At 42.2% G+C, this 19778-nt stretch overlaps 2 protein-coding genes and 1 pseudogene across 2 annotated transcripts; 1 reads left to right on the forward strand and 2 right to left on the reverse strand.

Moving 5' to 3' along the window:
• Window positions 1–1995: 1995 nt before the first annotated feature.
• LOC118116877 (dehydrogenase/reductase SDR family member 13) lies at window positions 1996–8299 on the forward strand. The gene is made up of 6 exons (XM_035168825.1): window positions 1996–2213; window positions 2896–3014; window positions 4996–5119; window positions 5720–5892; window positions 6798–6951; window positions 7968–8299. The coding sequence occupies exons 1-6, from the start codon at window positions 2090–2092 to the stop codon at window positions 8225–8227; spliced, it is 954 nt and encodes a 317-aa protein (XP_035024716.1). The 5' UTR covers window positions 1996–2089; the 3' UTR covers window positions 8228–8299.
• Window positions 8300–11353: 3054 nt separating this feature from the next.
• On the reverse strand, window positions 11354–12819 carry LOC118116875 (nuclear factor 7, ovary-like). The gene has a single exon (XM_047341668.1). It carries the CDS (start codon window positions 12817–12819, stop codon window positions 11431–11433), a length of 1389 nt encoding a protein of 462 aa, XP_047197624.1. The 3' UTR covers window positions 11354–11430.
• A 2695-nt stretch (window positions 12820–15514) lies between these two features.
• LOC118116876 lies at window positions 15515–19272 on the reverse strand (annotated as a pseudogene).
• Window positions 19273–19778: the final 506 nt, after the last annotated feature.

Consider the following 19778-nt stretch of genomic DNA (forward strand, 5'->3'; position numbering starts at 1 on the left):
GTTGATTTATTTTTCTCCCTGTGGCGACACTTTAACTTTCTCTGCGTGTTTTTCTGCTGCAGCTCGTTAATAATCAGATTTTTATTAAACTGGGGGTCAGTTAATGTTATTAGTTCATGATTTCTGTTTGCTGGTTGATTCCAATAAACACCAGTCGGTTTATTTCTTTATTTATTTTTGCAAATGTCACGAAAAGTCAAATTCTGTGCATCGGTCTGAAAAATAAGATAAAAAACATTTACAAATTGACGACAATTACAGCCTCGAAGAACAAAACATGAAAACTGAGAAATGAGACGGTAGAAAAATCCACGATGAGTCAAATTTATAATATACAATGTGGAAATCTGAGTCAGATTCATAAGCATGAAAAAGTCCATTCTTTACTCGCTATGGCTCATAATTTAGATTTAATATTATTTCAACTTTGTATTTACATTTATTTACAGTGTTTGTTCTTCTCCCAACACGAATGTGTCAAAGAAAGACCTCAACTGAAATGATCATTTCTTAATTCATTAATTATGACTCTATTTTCTAAATGTTTCCAAATATCTTCTCAGAGGAGTCACACCCTTACAGTACAATTATTATTATTGATAAAAATGCATTAATATAACATCCAAATACATGAGAACAAGCAAATTAAAACCGCACCACAGTTAAATAAAGTCTAATCTATAAAAACAATCAAATACAATAAAACTCCTCAAATACAATGAATTGATGGTTTGAGAAACCAACATTAGTCAAAGACCTTTTAAAAGTTCATTTAAAAAATTGATAAAAGAAAAGATTTCACTTATTGTGGAAGAATTTTCATGTTTTGAATCGTTCAACGACGACATGTCCGTTTTGTTCTGTATCATATTTTCCCTTCAGTGAAAAACACGACCTCGTTTCTGTGGCAATAAAATAAATCACAGTTTCAACGTGAAGAGAAATATTTTTATAACTGTGATTGTTCTCTGCAATAGATTCAGAAGGTTACACTGCATTCTGTATTATTATTATTATTATTGTTATTGTTAATAAATTCACTCCAAATTTAACTTTTAATAGTGTTAATGTCATCTGTATGTGTGTGTGTGTACTCTTGTACAGCCTCTTTGTGAGGACCAGTTTGAGTCTACAACCTACAAAGTGAGGACCTTTTGGCTCATGTGCCTATGGCGCATTACTGGCACCTAGTGGCTGGGCGGTGTTACAACCCATCAGAAGTAATACAGGCTGCGTGACGGAAAAAACCTTCAACATTTCTTTAATAAGAAATCGCCTGTGTGATTATGATTATGGCGCCGCGGGCCATCACTGGCGCCCCTGGTCTAAACTAAGGTGTTGTTGCCTTGATGTCATCAGAAGATCCTGATCCCCCCTCTGAGGGGGGTGCACCAGGCTCTGAGCATTAACGTGTGACTGTAAGAGATGTGTGTCGGTCCTCGTTGTCAGAGTGGGATTGTGTGTGTGCGTGTATGTGTGTGTTTGTGTTAAATATGACGACATGTATGTTCTACAGTATAAAGCAGCTCACAGACATTTAAATAAAGCGGTTCTCCTCCTGATGGCGCCATTTCCTCCTGGTTGATAAACTTAAACTCTGGAGGCTGTTGTGGGTTAGTTGGTGTAGGGAGAGAACCAGTGGATCAGAGAACCAGTGGATCAGAGAACCAGTGGATCAGTGAATCAGAGAACCAGTGAATCAGAGAACCAGTGGATCGGTGGCGGTCGAACCAGTGGATCAGTGAATCAGAGAACCAGAGAACCAGTGAATCAGAGAACCAGTGAATCAGAGAACCAGTGAATCAGAGAACCAGTGAATCAGAGAACCAGTGAATCAGAGAACCAGTGGATCAGAGAACCAGTGGATCAGTGGATCAGTGAATCAGAGAACCAGTGGATCAGAGAACCAGTGGATCAGAGAACCAGTGGATCGGTGGCGGTCGAACAGCAGCAGAGTTTCCGTCGAACCGGTCGGACCGGACCGAGCTGTCAGTCAGCCAGGGGAGCCCCGCCCTGCAGCGGAGCCCCGCCCTGCAGGTGAGCAGGGCATGGTGGAGCTGGTGGAGACCCAGGAAGCTGCAGATGAACCATGTTTCCGCTGCTGCTGGCTGCTGCGGTGCTGGGAGGATACATCTTCCTCACACAGACGATCTTCCGAAGGGCCAAATGTCGAGGAAACGCAGCGATGGCCGGAAAGACCGTCATCATCACAGGTGAGACTGAGGGGGCGGGGGCAGCTATACAGGCATTTAAAATAAATCAGTTTCTTTCTGAATCTAAATCAAACCATTTGTCAAATTCATATTTCAACTGATTCAGTGACAGTTGATTCAAAAGGTTTGGTTGGCCCATTAAAACACAAGACACATTGAGGCTTAATGATTAAAAGACGTATTTATCTGACACCAGACCTTCAGGTGCGGCGTGAGAACCACATGTTGGGAAATGAGACGTCACAGGAAACATTTCTCATCAAATCTGTCTCATCCTCGTTCTTCATGAACATGCTGGGATTTGTTTTCTGTTAAACGTGAACTTCCAGGCAGTGAGAAAACAAAATAAATAAATATAATAAAGAGAATAATGTCTAATAATATTAAAATGTGTTTCAGGTAATCAGATTACAAACAGACAGAGGTGTCAATCAAAGACCTAAAATGAAAGAAACCATGTTGGCAAACATTTATTTAACGTCTACTTAGATTTTTCAGTTTGGTTCATGTCCCATCTGCTAACATGGAGGAGGAGGGTTTCTTACCTGTGCTGCACCAGGGGGCGGAGAAGATGTGTTGGCCTCACATGTTGTTCATCTTTATTTACAGTCTGATTTAAACTTGTATCCATCGATCAAACATAGAAAAACTTGGATGTTTGGTAACAGTTTGTTTCCTGCAGGAGGAAACACCGGCATCGGTAAAGCCACGGCGCTGCACCTGGCCAGGAAGGGAGCCCGAGTGATCCTGGCCTGTCGAAACCGGCACAAGGCCGAAGCTGCTATCGCTGAAATACAACAGGTAGGAAGAGAAGAAGGGTCGTGTCACCTCCTGCTGGTTCGTCTTCCAGTCACGACAACTGTGAAATGAGCTGTGTCGTAAAATGAAGTGAATGTGTTAGTGTCTGTGAAGCAGCAGCAGGTTGTTTCTGGACATGTTGTGTAGTTGGTGTTTGTGAAGCAGCAGCAGGTTGTTTCTGGACATGTTGTGTAGTTGGTGTTTGTGAAGCAGCAGCAGCAGGTTGTTTCTGGACATGTTGTGTAGTTGGTGTTTGTGAAGCAGCAGCAGGTTGTTTCTGGACATGTTGTGTAGTTGGTGTTTGTGAATCAGCAGCAGGTTGTTTCTGAACATGTTGTGTAGTTGGTGTTTGTGAAGCAGCAGCAGCAGGTTGTTTCTGAACATGTTGTGTAGTTGGTGTCTGTGAAGCAGCAGCAGGTTGTTTCTGGACATGTTGTGTAGTTGGTGTTTGTGAATCAGCAGCAGGTTGTTTCTGAACATGTTGTGTAGGTTGTTTGTGAAGCAGCAGGCAGGTTGTTTCTGGACATGTTGTGTAGTTGGTGTCTGTGAAGCAGCAGCAGGTTGTTTCTGGACATGTTGTGTAGTTGGTGTTTGTGAAGCAGCAGCAGGTTGTTTCTGGACATGTTGTGTAGTTGGTGTTTGTGAAGCAGCAGCAGGTTGTTTCTGGACATGTTGTGTAGTTGGTGTTTGTGAAGCAGCAGCAGCAGGTTGTTTCTGGACATGTTGTGTAGTTGGTGTTTGTGAAGCAGCAGCAGGTTGTTTCTGGACATGTTGTGTAGTTGGTGTTTGTGAAGCAGCAGCAGCAGGTTGTTTCTGGACATGTTGTGTAGTTAGTGTTTGTGAAGCAGCAGCAGGTTGTCGGGTCCGACTCGTTCAAACAGGAACATGTGTGAACATCCAGGCGAGGGGCGGAGCCTGTAGAGCAGCAGGGGCGGAGCCTGTAGAGCAGCAGGGGCGGAGCCTGTAGAGCAGCAGGAGGCGGAGCCTGTAGAGCAGCAGGAGGCCGGACATGACGTATAAACTCTGCTGTGGAAAGATCAGTGTTGTTGTTTACAGCTCATCCACACCGGCGTCGGCCCTCATCACCAGAAGATCTGAAACCTCCTCGTGTTTCCAAGTTGACGTCTTCGTCTTCTACGTGTACGGCTCCTCTTCTTCATCCTGAGATGTTTGAGTTCTTCCAGTTTCACGTCCGTCACGTGTTAGAAACCTCATCAACACGTCCACTCGCTCACTGGGAAGCTTCAGGACATTGTCCTGCTGTTTCCTCACATGGACTCACTCTGACATGTTACACACATTTTACTAGGAGGCTGCAGGAGAAGATCCAGAAAATGTCCAGAGACACTGACTCAGACATTTGTTCTCACAGACAGAACCTGCAGAACATGTCTGGAGCATGTGAGGAACATGTGAGGAACATGTCTGATAACATCTGTCTACTGTCCCAAACATTCAATGATGGGAGTGATGAGCAAATACTTGTACCCCCCCGTTGGAGCCTACAGGTGGATGCTGGGGGTGGAGGGGCTGAAGCAACTGGTAGTGATACTGCAGCAGCACTGGGAGCAAAGGGGATGCTGGGAAATGTCTCTGTGCTTTAATAGACCACCTGATGAGGTGGGTGTGTTTTAGAGATGGTTGTGGAGGGTGAGGTCACATGATGTACGTCACATGACCGGAGCAGCTCCAGTTGGCTGCCTGAACCAGCTCGCAGGCGTCGCTCCATTTAATTAATTAACTGTAAAATAAAAATAGACATTGATAAATTAATTTATTGAGCTGAAGAAGAAGTAAATTACTAAAGAATTCATGATTTGATGTTTATATGAATATTTGAATCAATAGAAAACAAAACACATTCAGAACATGATGCAGACTCTGTAGTACAGTGAGTGCAGATCAAAGTCTTTATTTACACTCTGGTGTCGTCATGGTGATTCTCCAACATCTTCTTCATCTGTTAACACTCGTCATGTTGCAGGAGACAGGAAGTACTGACGTTCTCTACATGCTGTTGGACCTGGCCAGTCTCAAGTCCGTCCGCTGCTTCGCAGAAACGTTCCTGAAAACTGAGCGTCGGCTTGATCTGCTCATCAACAACGCTGGTACACACACACACACACACACACACACACACACACACACACACACACACACACACACACACACACACACACACACACACACACACACACACACACACAGGCTCCAGGTTTAAAACATCAGACTCACGTAGAATCTGAAGAACAACTTGAAGTCGCAGGAGCTTCTGTCAATAGCAGCTTTTATTTGCCCGCTCTGCTGCCCCCAGGGGCCGGAGGTAGTTCACACGTTGGTACGTCACGTTCCTGTGAACACGATATCTCGGGAACACCTCGAGAGATGTTGATTTCAATTTGATTCAAACAAAGTTCAAAAGTCATGGTGACCTCTGACATCAACGTGAGGGATATAAATATAATATAAAACTGTTTCACGTTCACATTTCTTCATTTCTTCTAATTGATGAATATGATGACCAGTTTCAATTTATTCTCTAAATCTCTGTGTCTATATCCTGAGATCCGTTCATCTGTCTGTTGTTCAGGGTCCAGTGAAGTTCAGTGTTTGGTTTGATTCTAAACTCATCATGTTAGTGACGTTATCGACAGTTCAGCTTCTAGTCAGTGGTTTTTAAACAGATCAGCTGTGTGTCTGTCCTGCAGGTTTGGTCGCTGACGGACGGACGGAGGACGGCTTCGGCATCGAGTTCGGAGTGAACCACCTGGGTCACTTCCTGTTGACCTGCCTGCTGCTGGAGAGGATGAAGGAGGCCGGGGGCGGGCGGGTGGTCACCCTGTCCTCCATGGCTCACCGCTGGGGACACATCGACTTCGAGGTGCGCTCTGAACACAACATGTACACAACATGTACACAACATGTACACAACATGTACACAACACACACATTAGTGCAGTTTCCTCCTGTGTAAGAGAATTTTCCCGAAACCACCGGCATCACACAGAGACTCATTTTTAATAAACAATCCTTTCAAACACATAAGTGTTTTTATTTACACTATGTTCATCTGCACCTTAACAAAGGAAGAATATTATACTAAAGTTGAATCATATTATTATAAAGTTAAACACAATTATATTGTTAAAAATATTTAATCATATAATAAAAATGTTTAAGATTTCATATTAAAGTCTAATAATAATGTTAAATTTATTATTATTATTATTATATATATTATATAATAATAATATTATGTTTGATAATATTGTGATAAATATCTAACATTACAATCAAGTTAAATTATATTTCAATAAACATGTAATAATATTATAGTACAGTTTAATATCTAAATAATATTACAATATTTAGATATAATATTGAAATATTTTTTAAATTAAATGTAATAATATTGTAATAAAGGTTTGGTGATGAGGCGTTTTCTTTTTGAAAGCTTCCTCCTGACTGTTCCTCAGACGTCTTCCAACACGTTATTTCATCACAACAGGTTCTTCTGCCTCAGATTCCTGAGTGCAGGTGTGACACATCACACAAAGACACACAGTCACACACAGTCACACACAGTCACACAAAGACACACACAGCACACACAGTCACACACAGTCACAAAGACACACACAGTCACACAAAGACACACAAAGACACACAAAGACATTCCTTCAACATAGTCGCTGCCTGCTGCTCGAGGCGTCAACACCTGGATGCATGAGGTCCTGTCGGCTCAGTGCTGATCCCTCCCACTTTGTGGTCACCATGTGTTCTCAGGCTCTGGCGGCGGACAAACATCTGGGCACCGGCGGGTACAGCTGGCAGTTCTTCATGGCGTACTGCAACAGTAAACTCTGCAACGTCCTCTTCACCCACGAGCTCGCCAAGAGGCTGAAAGGAACCAACGTCACCTGCTACAGCGTCCACCCTGGTAATTCACCTTGCCCTTCACTTTGACCTTCAGCTTCCTTCACCTCATTTTAGACTCAAACTACAAACAGAGGGAAAGTGACCAGAGAGCAACAACCTGTGTCTCCAGCTCTTGTGGCCAATGTTCAGTTCAACAGCTCCTTCATGTAGAGGCAGAGAGTAAAGGCTGAATGAGCCGTGTGAGGAGTCGACTGGACGTGTTGATGACACTTCTGAAAGGTGACGGACGCAAAACGGAAACATTCACACGAACACAAACGTGTTAGGATGAACAAGAGAAACATGAAGAAGACATCGGCAAAGACGAAACCGATACTGAGCCATTTTAGAATTTAGGACTAGATGAGAAGAGATACTGAATTCATTGCGAAAGCAGGTTTTAGCAGGTGTTAGCATGTGTTAGCATGTGTTAGCCGGTGTTCGCAGGTGTTAGCCAATGTTAGCAGGTGTTAGCTGCTGTTAACAGATGTTAGCAGGTGTTAGCAGGTGTTAGCAGGTGTTAGCTGATGTTAGCAGGTGTTAGCAGATGTTAGCTGGTGTTAGCAGGTGTTAGCTGGTGTTAGCTGATGTTAGCAGGTGTTAGCTGATGTTAGCAGGTGTTAGCTGCTGTTAACAGATGTTAGCAGGTGTTAGCTGATGTTAGCAGGTGTTAGCTGCTGTTAACAGATGTTAGCAGGTGTTAGCAGCCACCAGCAGATGTTAGAGACATAACTTCAGTTGTGTATCTTAGCGTCTTCAAGTGTTTTGTTCTTGTGATCAATGATACAAGCCGAACTTGAGGGTACCTGAGGCGTCGGCGGTAAAAAGCTTCTGTCCACCGCTGTGTTGAGACACGATGTGTGAAACCTGCCTCTGGTGGTGAAGGTCAGAGCGTAATGGTCAGTGTTTGCAGAGTCATTGTTGGAAGGATGAATAATGATGTTGAGTGTTGAAATGATGGATAAGTGAATCTGAGTGACGCCTGTCACGTTGTGTTAAATGAGGAGTGTAATCGTTGATGTCACATGACCCCTGCAGGTGTCGTCCGCACTGAGCTGTCCAGATACGTCAGCCTGTGGCAGAAGATTTTCATCGAGCCCATTGCTCGGCTGCTGTTCCTCGACCCGGAGGCCGGAGCTCAGACCACGCTGCACTGCGCCCTGCAGGAGGGAATCGAACCTCTGAGCGGACGTTACTTCTTCTGCTGCGGCGTACAGGAAGTGTGCGCCCGGGCCAGAGATGACGCGGTGGCCCGTAAACTGTGGGAGGTCAGCGAGAGGCTCAGTGGACTCTCTTAATGTCTGGACTGTTCAGTGACCATGAGCTGTCCCTGTGTCTGTTCCACTGTGAATACATTCATCACAACCTTCTGTCTGCATCGTTTATTTCCACTACTCCTCTCGTGTTTCACTGTCACATGTAACGAAGTACATCTACTTACTTCCTGTACTGAAGTAGATTTATCTTCAGGTACTTTTCACTTTTACTTCACTACATATATCATCAAATAGCTGTACTTTCTAATACACGTTCATGTAGTTTTTTTATATATATAAAGATGATTAGTAATTTGACGGGTATTTGTCATCTGATCCAATCAGAGCGAGCAGGTAACATTAGGCCCCGCCTCCTTCAAGTAATACATCAAGTAATACATCAGGTTATACATCAAGTAATACATCAAGTAATACATCAAGTAATGCATCAGGTTATACATCAAGTAATACATCAAGTAATACATCAGGTTATACATCAAGTAATACATCAGGTTATACATCAAGTAATACATCAGGTTATACATCAAGTAATACATCAGGTTATACATCAAGTAATACATCAGGTTATACATCAAGTAATACATCAGGTATACATCAAGTAATACATCAGGTTATACATCAAGTAATACATCAGGTTATACATCAAGTTATACATCAGGTTATACATCAAGTAATACATCAGGTTATACATCAGGTTATACATCAAGTAATACATCAAGTAATACATCAGGTTATACATCAAGTTATACATCAAGTAATACATCAAGTAATACATCAGGTTATACATCAAGTAATACATCAAGTAATACATCAAGTAATACATCAGGTTATACATCAAGTAATACATCAGGTTATACATCAAGTAATACATCAAGTAATACATCAGGTTATACATCAAGTAATACATCAAGTAATACATCAGGTTATACATCAAGTAATACATCAAGTAATACATCAGGTTATACATCAAGTAATACATCAAGTAATACATCAGGTTATACATCAAGTAATACATCAGGTTATACATCAAGTAATACATCAGGTTATACATCAAGTAATACATCAAGTAATACATCAGGTAATACATCAAGTAATACATCAGGTTATACATCAGGTAATACATCAGGTTATACATCAGGTAATACATCAGGTTATACATCAAGTAATACATCAGGTTATACATGAAGTAATACATCAAGTAATACATGAAGTAATACATGAAGTAATACATCAAGTAATACATCAGGTAATACATCAAGTAATACATCAAGTAATACATCAGGTAATACATCAAGTAATACATCAAGTAATACATCAAGTAATACATCAGGTTATACATCAAGTAATACATCAGGTTATACATCAAGTAATACATCAAGTAATACATCAGGTTATACATCAAGTAATACATCAAGTAATACATCAGGTAATACATCAAGTAATACATCAGGTTATACATCAGGTAATACATCAAGTAATACATCAGGTTATACATCAAGTAATACATCAGGTTATACATCAAGTAATACATCAGGTTATACATCAAGTAATACATCAAGTAATACATCAGGTTATACATCAAGTAATACATCAGGTTATACATCAAGTAATACATGAAGTAATACATGAAGTAATACATCAGGTAATACATCAAGTAATACATCAAGTAATACATCAGGTTATACGTCAAGTAATACATCAAGTAATACATCAAGTAATACATCAGGTTATACATCAAGTAATACATCAGGTTATACATCAGGTAATACATCAGGTTATACATCAAGTAATACATCAAGTAATACATCAAGTAATACATCAGGTAATACATCAAGTAATACATCAAGTAATACATCAGGTTATACATCAAGTAATACATCAAGTATTACATCATGACTCAGCAGATCGTTTAATCACTCTACAAGTACTTTTAATTTAATCACTCACTCATTCTGTAGTAATATCCAAATATTTAGTGAAGTTTTTATACCCTAAATAGTGAACTCAGTGTTTCCCACAATGCATCATGATGGTCACTGAGCAGAATGTACCATCATGCATTGCGTTGACAGCAAGAAAATGGCGGCGAGACGAGGGAAGCGAGGGAGGAGCCGGAACAAACCAACCTGAGGACGTTTGTGATTTCAAGTGTTAATGCTGAATGTAAAATTAACATTTAACATTTATTAAGGGATTTTCCAGCGGCCCATTGTTGTTGATGTTATTTTTGAAAGTGCTTCCTCCTTCCTGCATGTTTCAGCGTCACGCCATCGCCTGGTTGTGTGTGTGTGTGTCTGCTGTGCTGCTGCAGGATTCCACACAGGATCAACAGTTCAGTGGAACGAGTTGGACGAGGAGGACGGGTCCGCTCAGCAGTGCAACAAGAGCAACAATACATTTAAATTCAGTAAATACCAATAACCACAGGTCCAATACAAACATATACTACTGTATACTGTGTATACTGTGAAGGAGTATGTCTGTATACCTCGAGCTGTCGCTCGGCAGCTGATGGAGCTGATGGCAGCACACATCCGGAGCAGGTCCAGAGCTCCAGTGTGCTTCTCTGGGATTAGCAGGTTATAAACCAGTCTAATTTACCACTGACCTGAAACTGGGGCAGACGACACAAAGTTCAAACTCTGATCTTCAGCGGTTTGTGACAGCAGCATCTACAACTTAAACAAGGTCAGAACTCTGTTTCTGTTTCATAGTTTTTATTACTTTGATCACAATATTAACATCACATCACTAGGCTGCTGTTGAATAAACACTTTTACAGACAGAATCATTTTGGCTTCATCACATCAAACAGACAAATGTTCATATATGTTGGATTATTTCATATGTGAACAGACTTTATGTGATTAAACATGAATCATGTCTCATGTGTGAGTTTTAATAAAGTTTGTTGAATGTGAACAATGATCAGCTGTTATTGATAAATGTGTTTTTATGTGGATCTTCATCAGTTTGCTCGACTTCATGGATCCACACAAAATCTAAATGATAGAAAACATTTTCCATGAAAGTAAAAAACAAACCAAAGATAAAGATCAGAAAATAATGAAATCTTTTTACACACGTGGAAAAGTCGACAGGAGAAATAAAAACGAGTGAGAAGTAAAAGGAGAAATAAACAAAGCTTTAGAATAACGAGTTTAACATTTAGATTCAGCAGATTTCTCTTGAAGAAATAAACATGATGAATACAATCTTTATCTCTAACTGCTCTGATCCAGCATCACAGAGACATTCACAGGTAACAGCTTCACTGGGTGATCATGATCTCCTATGTTAAAGTATGGAAACATCTTCTGAGTGAAAGTGTGTGTGAAGGTGTGAATGTGTTTGTTAGTATCAGGATCAGAGAACGACAGTTCTCCTCTGTTCCAGTCCAGTTTCACTCTGATCCTCTGGATCTTCTGCACAGAGAGAACAGATGATGCTGATGGTGACCATGCTGAGTATTTATCTTCATGGAACCATATTGTCCATAATCCAGACAGATTCTCTCCCTTCCTCTGGACAGACTCTGCTCTTACACCCACTGTCCAGTAAGTACTGTCTCCAACCAGGACGTCCCAGCTGTGAGTCCCTGAGTTAAAACCCTCAGATCCCAGGACTGAGATGTATTCATCAAACCTCTCTGGATTGTCAGGAAGCTTCTGTTTCTCTCCTCGTCTCAAACTGGTCAGATCTTCAGACAGGACGAGTTCTGGATGAGCAGAGTTTGGGTCCAGAACCACAGGACTGTAGGAGACCATGTCCTTCATCTTGTTCCAGATGTTGAAGCTCAGGTTGCCCAGATGTTTGGCCTCGTCTATCAGAGCTCCTGAGGCCAGCTGTGGATCATCCAGCAGGGGGCGCTGCTGGACTCGTTCCACTGCAGCCTTGTAGTTGAGCAGGAACGAGACGTCTTCAGCTCTCAGCTCGTCCTCTGTGGTTCTGATTGTGTCTGAAAGAGCCGTTATGTCTCTGCTCAGAGACTCAATCTTCTTCTTCATCATCCGACTCTTCTGCTCCTCTTCCTCCCTCAGTGCAGCCATCCTGGCCTCCTCTTCCTCCTCCAGAAACTGATGAAGCTTTTTAAACTGCTCCTTGATCTGCGTCTCTGTGAGTCCGGCCTGGACCTTAATGTGTTCTGCTGTTTGTTCACACTTTACTTTAACACGTTCAAAACACTGTAACTTCTCCTTCAAGGGCTCCAGAGTTTCCTGAAGCTGCTTCTTGTGTTGTTGTGCAGCTTCATCGATGGGGCTGAATCTGTGGTCGCTGTGTTTTTTTGAATCTCTGCAGACGAGACACACTGGCTGCTGATGGTCCAGACAGAAGAGTCTGAGTTTCTCTGAGTGCAGACTGCAGAGAGCATGTGAAGAGCTCTGATCTCTCTCCTGTAAGAAGGTCTCACACAGGTTCTTTAACGCCAGGTTAGGTGGTTGAGGCATTGAAGATCTTCTCTTACAAAGTGGACACTCTTTTACTTCTTTGTCTTTCCACCAGCTCTTCACACAGTCTTTACAGAAGCTGTGGCTACATGACAGAAGAACAGGATCTCTGAAGACATCTTGGCAGACGGGACAGCAGAGATCCTCTTCTAATCTGGAAGCCATTGAGTCTCCAGGTGAAGCTGAAAACAGACAGTCAGTCAGTCACAGCTCCACGAACTTCACTGAGGTTTACTTCCTCTCTGAGTCGAGGTGTTTGTTAAACTCACGGTCAGTGTGTGGAGCGTCGGCAGGTTGTAGTTTGACTCTTCTCTCCTGTAGCTGGACTCACTCAGGACGTTTGGTCTGGTTTGGTTTAGTTTGGTTTGGAAGGTGAATGTGATCGTCTGGTTTTCAGCCTGCGTCTCTTCAGGGAGGAACAGATGTTTCCTGGTTTCTCAGGTGAGTCAGGACACGATTGTAAAAAGTAATTCAAGCCTTACAGACAAGCTCACACAGACAAGAGACTTGTTGTAAAATAGCTGCTTGAATATGTTTGTGATCTGCTGAGTGTTAAATGTTCAGAGATCGTTCTGCTAGAGAGTGAAAGTGAAAGTTAAATATTAACAGGAAGTGCAGGGGGAGTCTGTGACGTAACTGCAGAGCTGAAGTCACATTAAAGAGACAGAAGCAAAGTGCAAACAAATGGAAACAATGTCAGAGAATTAAAGAGGGTTTTATAAATTCAAATCAGCTCAAGTTTGCTCATTAATTGTGTGAGTGAAGTAAAAAGTATGACATCATCAAATGATTGTACATTTTACATTTACATAAAACAAAAAGCACACAAGTCATTTTAGATGGTTTTATGTCAGACACTGTTGTGTTCTTTTATCCTTAGGTAGAGAGGGTAGAGTCGGTCTTGGTTCAAAAAGTATTTATTTAGAAGCAATGAAAAGCTACAACATAGCTATGGGCACTCAACGTACAGCCCCAGGCCGCCTAATACCGCCGGGGAAGTCAAGAGTCGCCCCGAACGGACGACAGGTGCAATATTTATAATAGTAGGTAGAACTTCATTGGTCAATAACGAGGGGGAGTCACGTGGCTAGTGCACAGGCTGGTCCCAGCCTCAAGGCACTGGAATCCGCCAATGATGAGGAGCCGCTCCCAGTTTCGCCCCTCCTCTGACCGCTGCTGGGCAAATCTTCACATTCTGACAGTGTTTGGTTTGGTGTTTTAAAACAAGCCTTGAATCGGCTGACAGCTTGTGAGTCTTCAGTATGGCATGTGCCGTTCCTATCTGTCCTTCAGACCCTAGTGGCAGCTGCTTGAATTCTTTCTAAGGGTAGGTCACAGTTTCTTAAGAAAACAGTGCATTCATGTATGTGTGATGTTTGAATAAAGCTAATGGAGTTTAGGCTGTAATATAGTAAGTTAGGTATGAGAACAAGTTAAAGTACAGTGTATTGTATGCCACAGATGTACAGTCTTCTCAAAACAGGCCTTATCAGACAGGTGCGAGACTGAACTGCGATGTGACGCACACACACACACACACACACACACACAACAACCAACTTCAAGATTAAAACCAGCCAGCAACGGCTACTATCAGTCACTATCTGAAGGTCACACATTCTCCCACATATTCAGGCCAAACTGCCCCTGCCCCCCCACCCCTGAGTTCAGTTTCATTGCCATCTTCACGGACACACACACATTAATTCTTTCTGTTAAGGTACAAACATGGTGCATGTAAAATCCATCCTTTTCGGGGCTATAGTGTCTAATTATATTATTAAAATCCTAACAACACTACCTTTGCCAATGCTCTTTATTGCTTTTATAATCGTTTTGACATGTTTGATTTTAGAAATAAAATTCAAGAACTGAGTCTTAAACTTCAAGAAAATCAACATTTCATTATAAACCAAAACGATGTTGAACAGGCTTTCTGTTCTACAAAGGTGAACAAGAGCCAAGGGCCAGACAACATCTGCGGTCGCATTTTTAAATATTGTGCAAAAGAGTTGAGGTGTGTGTGTGTGTGTGTGTGTGTGTGTGTGTGTGTGTGTGTGTGTGTGTGTGTGTGTGTGTGTGTGTGTGTGTGTGTGTGTGTGTGTGTGTGTGTGTGTGTGTGTGTGTGTGTGTGTGTGTGAGAGTGAGTGAGTGAGTGAGTGAGTGAGTGTGTGTGTGTGTGTGTGTGTGGTTTCAAAATGGCGGCTGGCCACTATGAAGACAAAAGACCCCCTGGGGTGTTGGGATCATGGGGCTGAGATCACATGTGTGTGTTGGGGAGAGGAGTGTGTGAGGTGTTGGCGCCGGGTCAGAGGAAGTAGTTAGTTACATGTAAAGAAAGAGTCTGATTCTATGAAGAGCATCACAGAACTAACATTAGCTTTCAAATAACGTATTACCAAATATCACAACAACACAAATCCAATTTATAAAACATCACATGATAGAATTCAACAGTCCTGTGCATAGGCCTCGTGTAATTAGCCCAGTTATGTTACCAGTTCATGAAAAGGGGGAAAGGTCCTTTTTGAGGTGCTGTTTAAAGTCCAGTGAACTGGTCTTACTGGTCGTGGCTCCTGTTGTTGTGCATCTGCTGGTCAGACTTTGTGTCGTGGCCAATTGCTTGTGCTGAAGTTCTTAGGCAGGCTCTCGTGTCCCTGCCTTTTGGAAGGTTTCAGCAGTCTGCTTCAGGCAGGCCTGCTCGGAGGTCAAAGGAGCTGGAGCAGGGAGAGGAACCTACTCCTCCTGCAGAGGTCAGTAGAAAAGAGGGGGAACTGGGCTTTTATTGTCCTGGTGACCTCATGGGTCGGGGGGGCACACAGTGACCAATAGGGGTTGAAAGCTGTGTCCAGGGGCAGGTTCACACCTAGGTGTGAAGTTGAAGCACCCTGGGAGACTGAGTTCTGGAAGCTCATCTTTGTCCCCAGAACAAAGAAGACATGTGGTCTCAGGCTTTGTCTTCACATGTAGACCCAACTATTGTTCACAACTATTAGCTCCCAACATTTAAATAAGTCATAATTCATGAATAAACGTATATATAACTCAATTTAAAAACCTGAAACTATCTGAGTGTTAAATCCTACTGTTTTGCAATAATGCATTAAACATGATACCATAAAATGGTGTGCCTTTCGGCATTCAATAAATTTGGTTATCAAAATAAAATATTGAATATTAATATTTAAAATATTAATATTAAATTATAACTTTAATTGATTAAAGTTACCTCGGGGCACCACCCTTCAAAGGAAGGGAAAAGATAGCCAATTTATTGATTAAGTCTCATAAAAGTACTAACTACAAATTTGGAACTCTGATTAACAATTAAATTAATAACTATAACCAAAATTACCATATAGATAGTTAGCTTAGTTGAAGGATATGGAGTTCTTGACAGTGTAGAGGTTGGCAAAATTCACTTATGCAACATTTATGCGTGTGTCTGTGTTGGTGCCAAATTAGAGAAAGTTACTAGATGCATGCAAGGAAAGACTGACGAGCATAACTAACATTAACTTTCTCAATAACTTGTAACCACAATATCACAGCAACATAAATCAAACTTATAAACATCACACAGAATCGAATAAACAGTCTTGCTTAGCCTAGTATAATTATTAAGCCCAGTTGTGTTACCCGTCCATGGAAAGGGGAAAAGAGTTGCTGTGCAGTTCGCAGTTTTGTGAAGTCGTCTTGCTGGTTTGTGGCTCCTGCCTTAGTGATTCTGTTGAGCTGGGCAGCTCAGTTGCTGGTTGAAGTTTTCCTGCAGAACATCGAGTCGCTGCTAGGAGGTTGGTAGAGCTTGGAGTGCGAGGAGGTTTCCTTGGTGAGATGAGCTGGAAGCTGCACCTTTGAGCTCCTCTCGAAGTGTTGGATGGGAAGAGAAGATGTGAGCTGGAGAGCCCCTCCTTGGTGTAGGCGCGAGCTGTTTTTTTTGCATATGATAAACTACCATAAATGTGCCTTTCGGCATTCAATAAATTGGTTATCAAGATAAATATAAATATTAATATTTTATTATTAATATTAAATAATAATTAATTGATTAAAGTTACTGCACCACCCTTCAAAGGAAGAAAGATAATTATTGATTAAGTTCATAAAGTTCTAACTACAAATTTGGAACCTGATTAACAATTAAATGAATAACTATAACCAAATTACATAGATAGTTAGCTAAGTTGAAGGATATGGGTTCTTGACAGTGTGAGGTTGGAAATTCATATCAACATTAAAAATTGTGTGCAATTAGAAAGTTACTAGTGATGCGAGACTAAGCATAACTAACATTACTTTCTCAATTAACAATATCACAAACACAAATCAAACTTATAACCCCACAGAATCGAATAAAGTCTGTGGATAATTATTAAGCCCAGTTGTGTTACCAGTCCGTGGAAAGGGGAAAAAGGAAGTTGCTGTAGTTCGCAGTTTTGTGTCTTGCTGGTTCCTGTTGAGCTGGGCAGCTCAGTGTGGAAGTTTTCCCAGACATCATCGCTCTGGCGTTGGTAGAGCTTGGAGGGCGAGGAGGTTTCCTTGGTGAGATGAGCTGGAAGCTGCACCTTTGTGCTCCTCTCGAAGAGTTGGATGGGAAGAGAAGATGTGAGCTGGAGAAGAGGCTCCACAGCCTTCCCTCCTGTGGAAGGATTGTAGGAAGAGAGTGAAGAAGCTGGAGAACCTGGCTTATATTGGCCCGGTGACCTCACAGGTCATGGGGTCCAGAGTGACCAATGGGAGTTGAAACCTGTGTCCCTGGGGGGGTTTTCACCCCTCTGTGTGAAGTTGATGCCCTCTGGGGGACTGAGTCCTGGAGGAACATGCTGCTTCAGGCTCTTGACTGAACATGTAGGCCAAAGTGTGGTTTCACAAAGAACCATGGCCCAACACATGAATCATGTCTCATGTGTGAGTTTTAATAAAGTTTGTTGAATGTGAACAATGATCAGCTGTTATTGATAAATGTGTTTTTATGTGGATCTTCATCAGTTTGCTCGACTTCATGGATCCACACAAAATCTAAATGATAGAAAACATTTTCCATGAAAGTAAAAAACAAACCAAAGATAAAGATCAGAAAATAATGAAATCTTTTACACACGGAAAAGTCGACAGGAGAAATAAAAATGAGTGAGAAGTAAAAGGAGAAATAAACAAAGCTTTAGAATAACGAGTTTAACATTTAGATTCAGCAGATTTCTCTTGAAGAAATAAACATGATGAATAAAATCTTTATCTCTAACTGCTCTGATCCAGCGTCACAGAGACATTCACAGGTAACAGCTTCAAGTGATCTCTAGTGCAAAAGAATGGAAACATCTTCTGAGTGAAAGTGTGTGTGAAGGTGTGAATGTGTTTGTTAGTATCAGGATCAGAGAACGACAGTTCTCCTCTGTTCCAGTCCAGTTTCACTCTGATCCTCTGGATCTTCTTCAGAGAGAACAGATGATGCTGATGGTGACACTAATGTGTATTTACCTTCATGGAACCTTATTCTCCATGATCCAGACAGTTTGTTTCCCTTCCTCTGGACAGACTCTGCTCTTACACCCAGTGACCAGTAAGTACTGTCTCCAACCAGGACGTCCCAGCTGTGAGTCCCTGAGTTAAAACCCTCAGATCCCAGGACTGAGATGTATTGATCAAACCTCTCTGGATTGTCAGGAAGCTTCTGTTCCTCTCCTCCTCTCAAACTGGTCAGATCTTCAGACAGGACGAGTACTGGATGAGCAGAGTTTGGGTCCAGAACCACAGGACTGTAGGAGACCATGTCCTTCATCTTGTTCCAGATGTTGAAGCTCAGGTTGCCCAGATGTTTGGCCTCGTCTATCAGAGCTCCTGAGGCCAGCTGTGGATCATCCAGCAGGGGCGCTGCTGGACCTGCTCCACTGCAGCCTTGTAGTTGAGCAGGAACGAGACGTCTTCAGCTCTCAGCTCGTCCTCTGTGGTTCTGATTGTGTCTGAAAGAGCCGTTATGTCTCTGCTCAGAGACTCAATCTTCTCCTTCATCATCCGACTCTTCTGCTCCTCTTCCTCCCTCAGTGCAGCCATCCTGGCCTCCTCTTCCTCCTCCAGAAACTGATGAAGCTTTTTAAACTGCTCCTTGATCTGCGTCTCTGTGAGTCCGGCCTGGACCTTAATGTGTTCTGCTGTTTGTTCAAACTTTACTTTAACACGTTCAAAACACTGTAACTTCTTCTTCAAGGGCTCCAGAGTTTCCTGAAGCTGCTTCTTGTGTTGTGGTGCAGCTTCATCGATGGGTCTGATTCTGTGGTTGCTGTGTTTCTCTGAATCTCTGCAGACGAGACACACTGGCTGCTGATGGTCCAGACAGAAGAGTGTGAGTTTCTCTGAGTGCAGACTGCAGAGAGGATGTGAAGAGCTCTGATCTCTCTCCTGTAAGAAGGTCTCACACAGGTTCTTTAACGCCAGGTTACAAGGTGGTTCACCCTTTGAAGATCTTCTCTTACAAAGTGGACACTCTTTTACTTCTTTGTCTTTCCACCAGCTCTTCAAACAGTCTCTACAGAAGCTGTGGCTACATAACAGAAGGACAGGATCTCTGAAGACCTCATGGCAGACGGGACAGCAGAGATCCTCTTCTGATCTGGAAGCCATTGAGTCTCCAGGTGAAGCTGAAAACAGACAGTCAGTCAGTCACAGCTCCACGAACTTCACTGAGGTTTACTTCCTCTCTGAGTCGAGGTGTTTGTTAAACTCACGGTCAGTGTGTGGAGCGTCGGCAGGTTGTAGTTTGACTCTTCTCTCCTGTAGCTGGACTCACTCAGGACGTTTGGTCTGGTTTGGTTTAGTTTGGTTTGGAAGGTGAATGTGATCGTCTGGTTTTCAGCCTGCGTCTCTTCAGGGAGGAACAGATGTTTCCTGGTTTCTCAGGTGTCAGGAGAGGGTGGAGCTTGAGATGCTGGATGATAAAACCTGTAAAACCTGAAACAAATGTACAAGCAGCTCTGCTGCCAGTACAAACTATGCACCCCTTATGGACTGCACTCTAACACTTTAACTCTTAACTGTGCCTGATTCATCTGCCTGTGCAATATCAACGGTTCATGTGCAATACATTCACTGTACATATTCTCACACTGCACATATCTTTACTGTATATA

Source organism: Hippoglossus stenolepis, chromosome 10, assembly GCF_022539355.2.
Source record: "Hippoglossus stenolepis isolate QCI-W04-F060 chromosome 10, HSTE1.2, whole genome shotgun sequence".
Lineage (NCBI taxonomy): Eukaryota > Metazoa > Chordata > Actinopteri > Pleuronectiformes > Pleuronectidae > Hippoglossus > Hippoglossus stenolepis.

Bases quoted from the DNA above. Each gene is read 5' to 3' on its own strand.
- LOC118116875 (XM_047341668.1), bottom strand. From the start codon at position 12,819: ATGGCTTCCAGATTAGAAGAGGATCTCTGCTGTCCCGTCTGCCAAGAT.
- LOC118116877 (XM_035168825.1), top strand. From the start codon at position 2,090: ATGTTTCCGCTGCTGCTGGCTGCTGCGGTGCTGGGAGGATACATCTTC. The intron at 5,893-6,797 runs GTGCGCTCTGAA...ATGTGTTCTCAG, and splicing joins GGGGACACATCGACTTCGAG to GCTCTGGCGGCGGACAAACA. The intron at 6,952-7,967 runs GTAATTCACCTT...TGACCCCTGCAG, and splicing joins CTGCTACAGCGTCCACCCTG to GTGTCGTCCGCACTGAGCTG.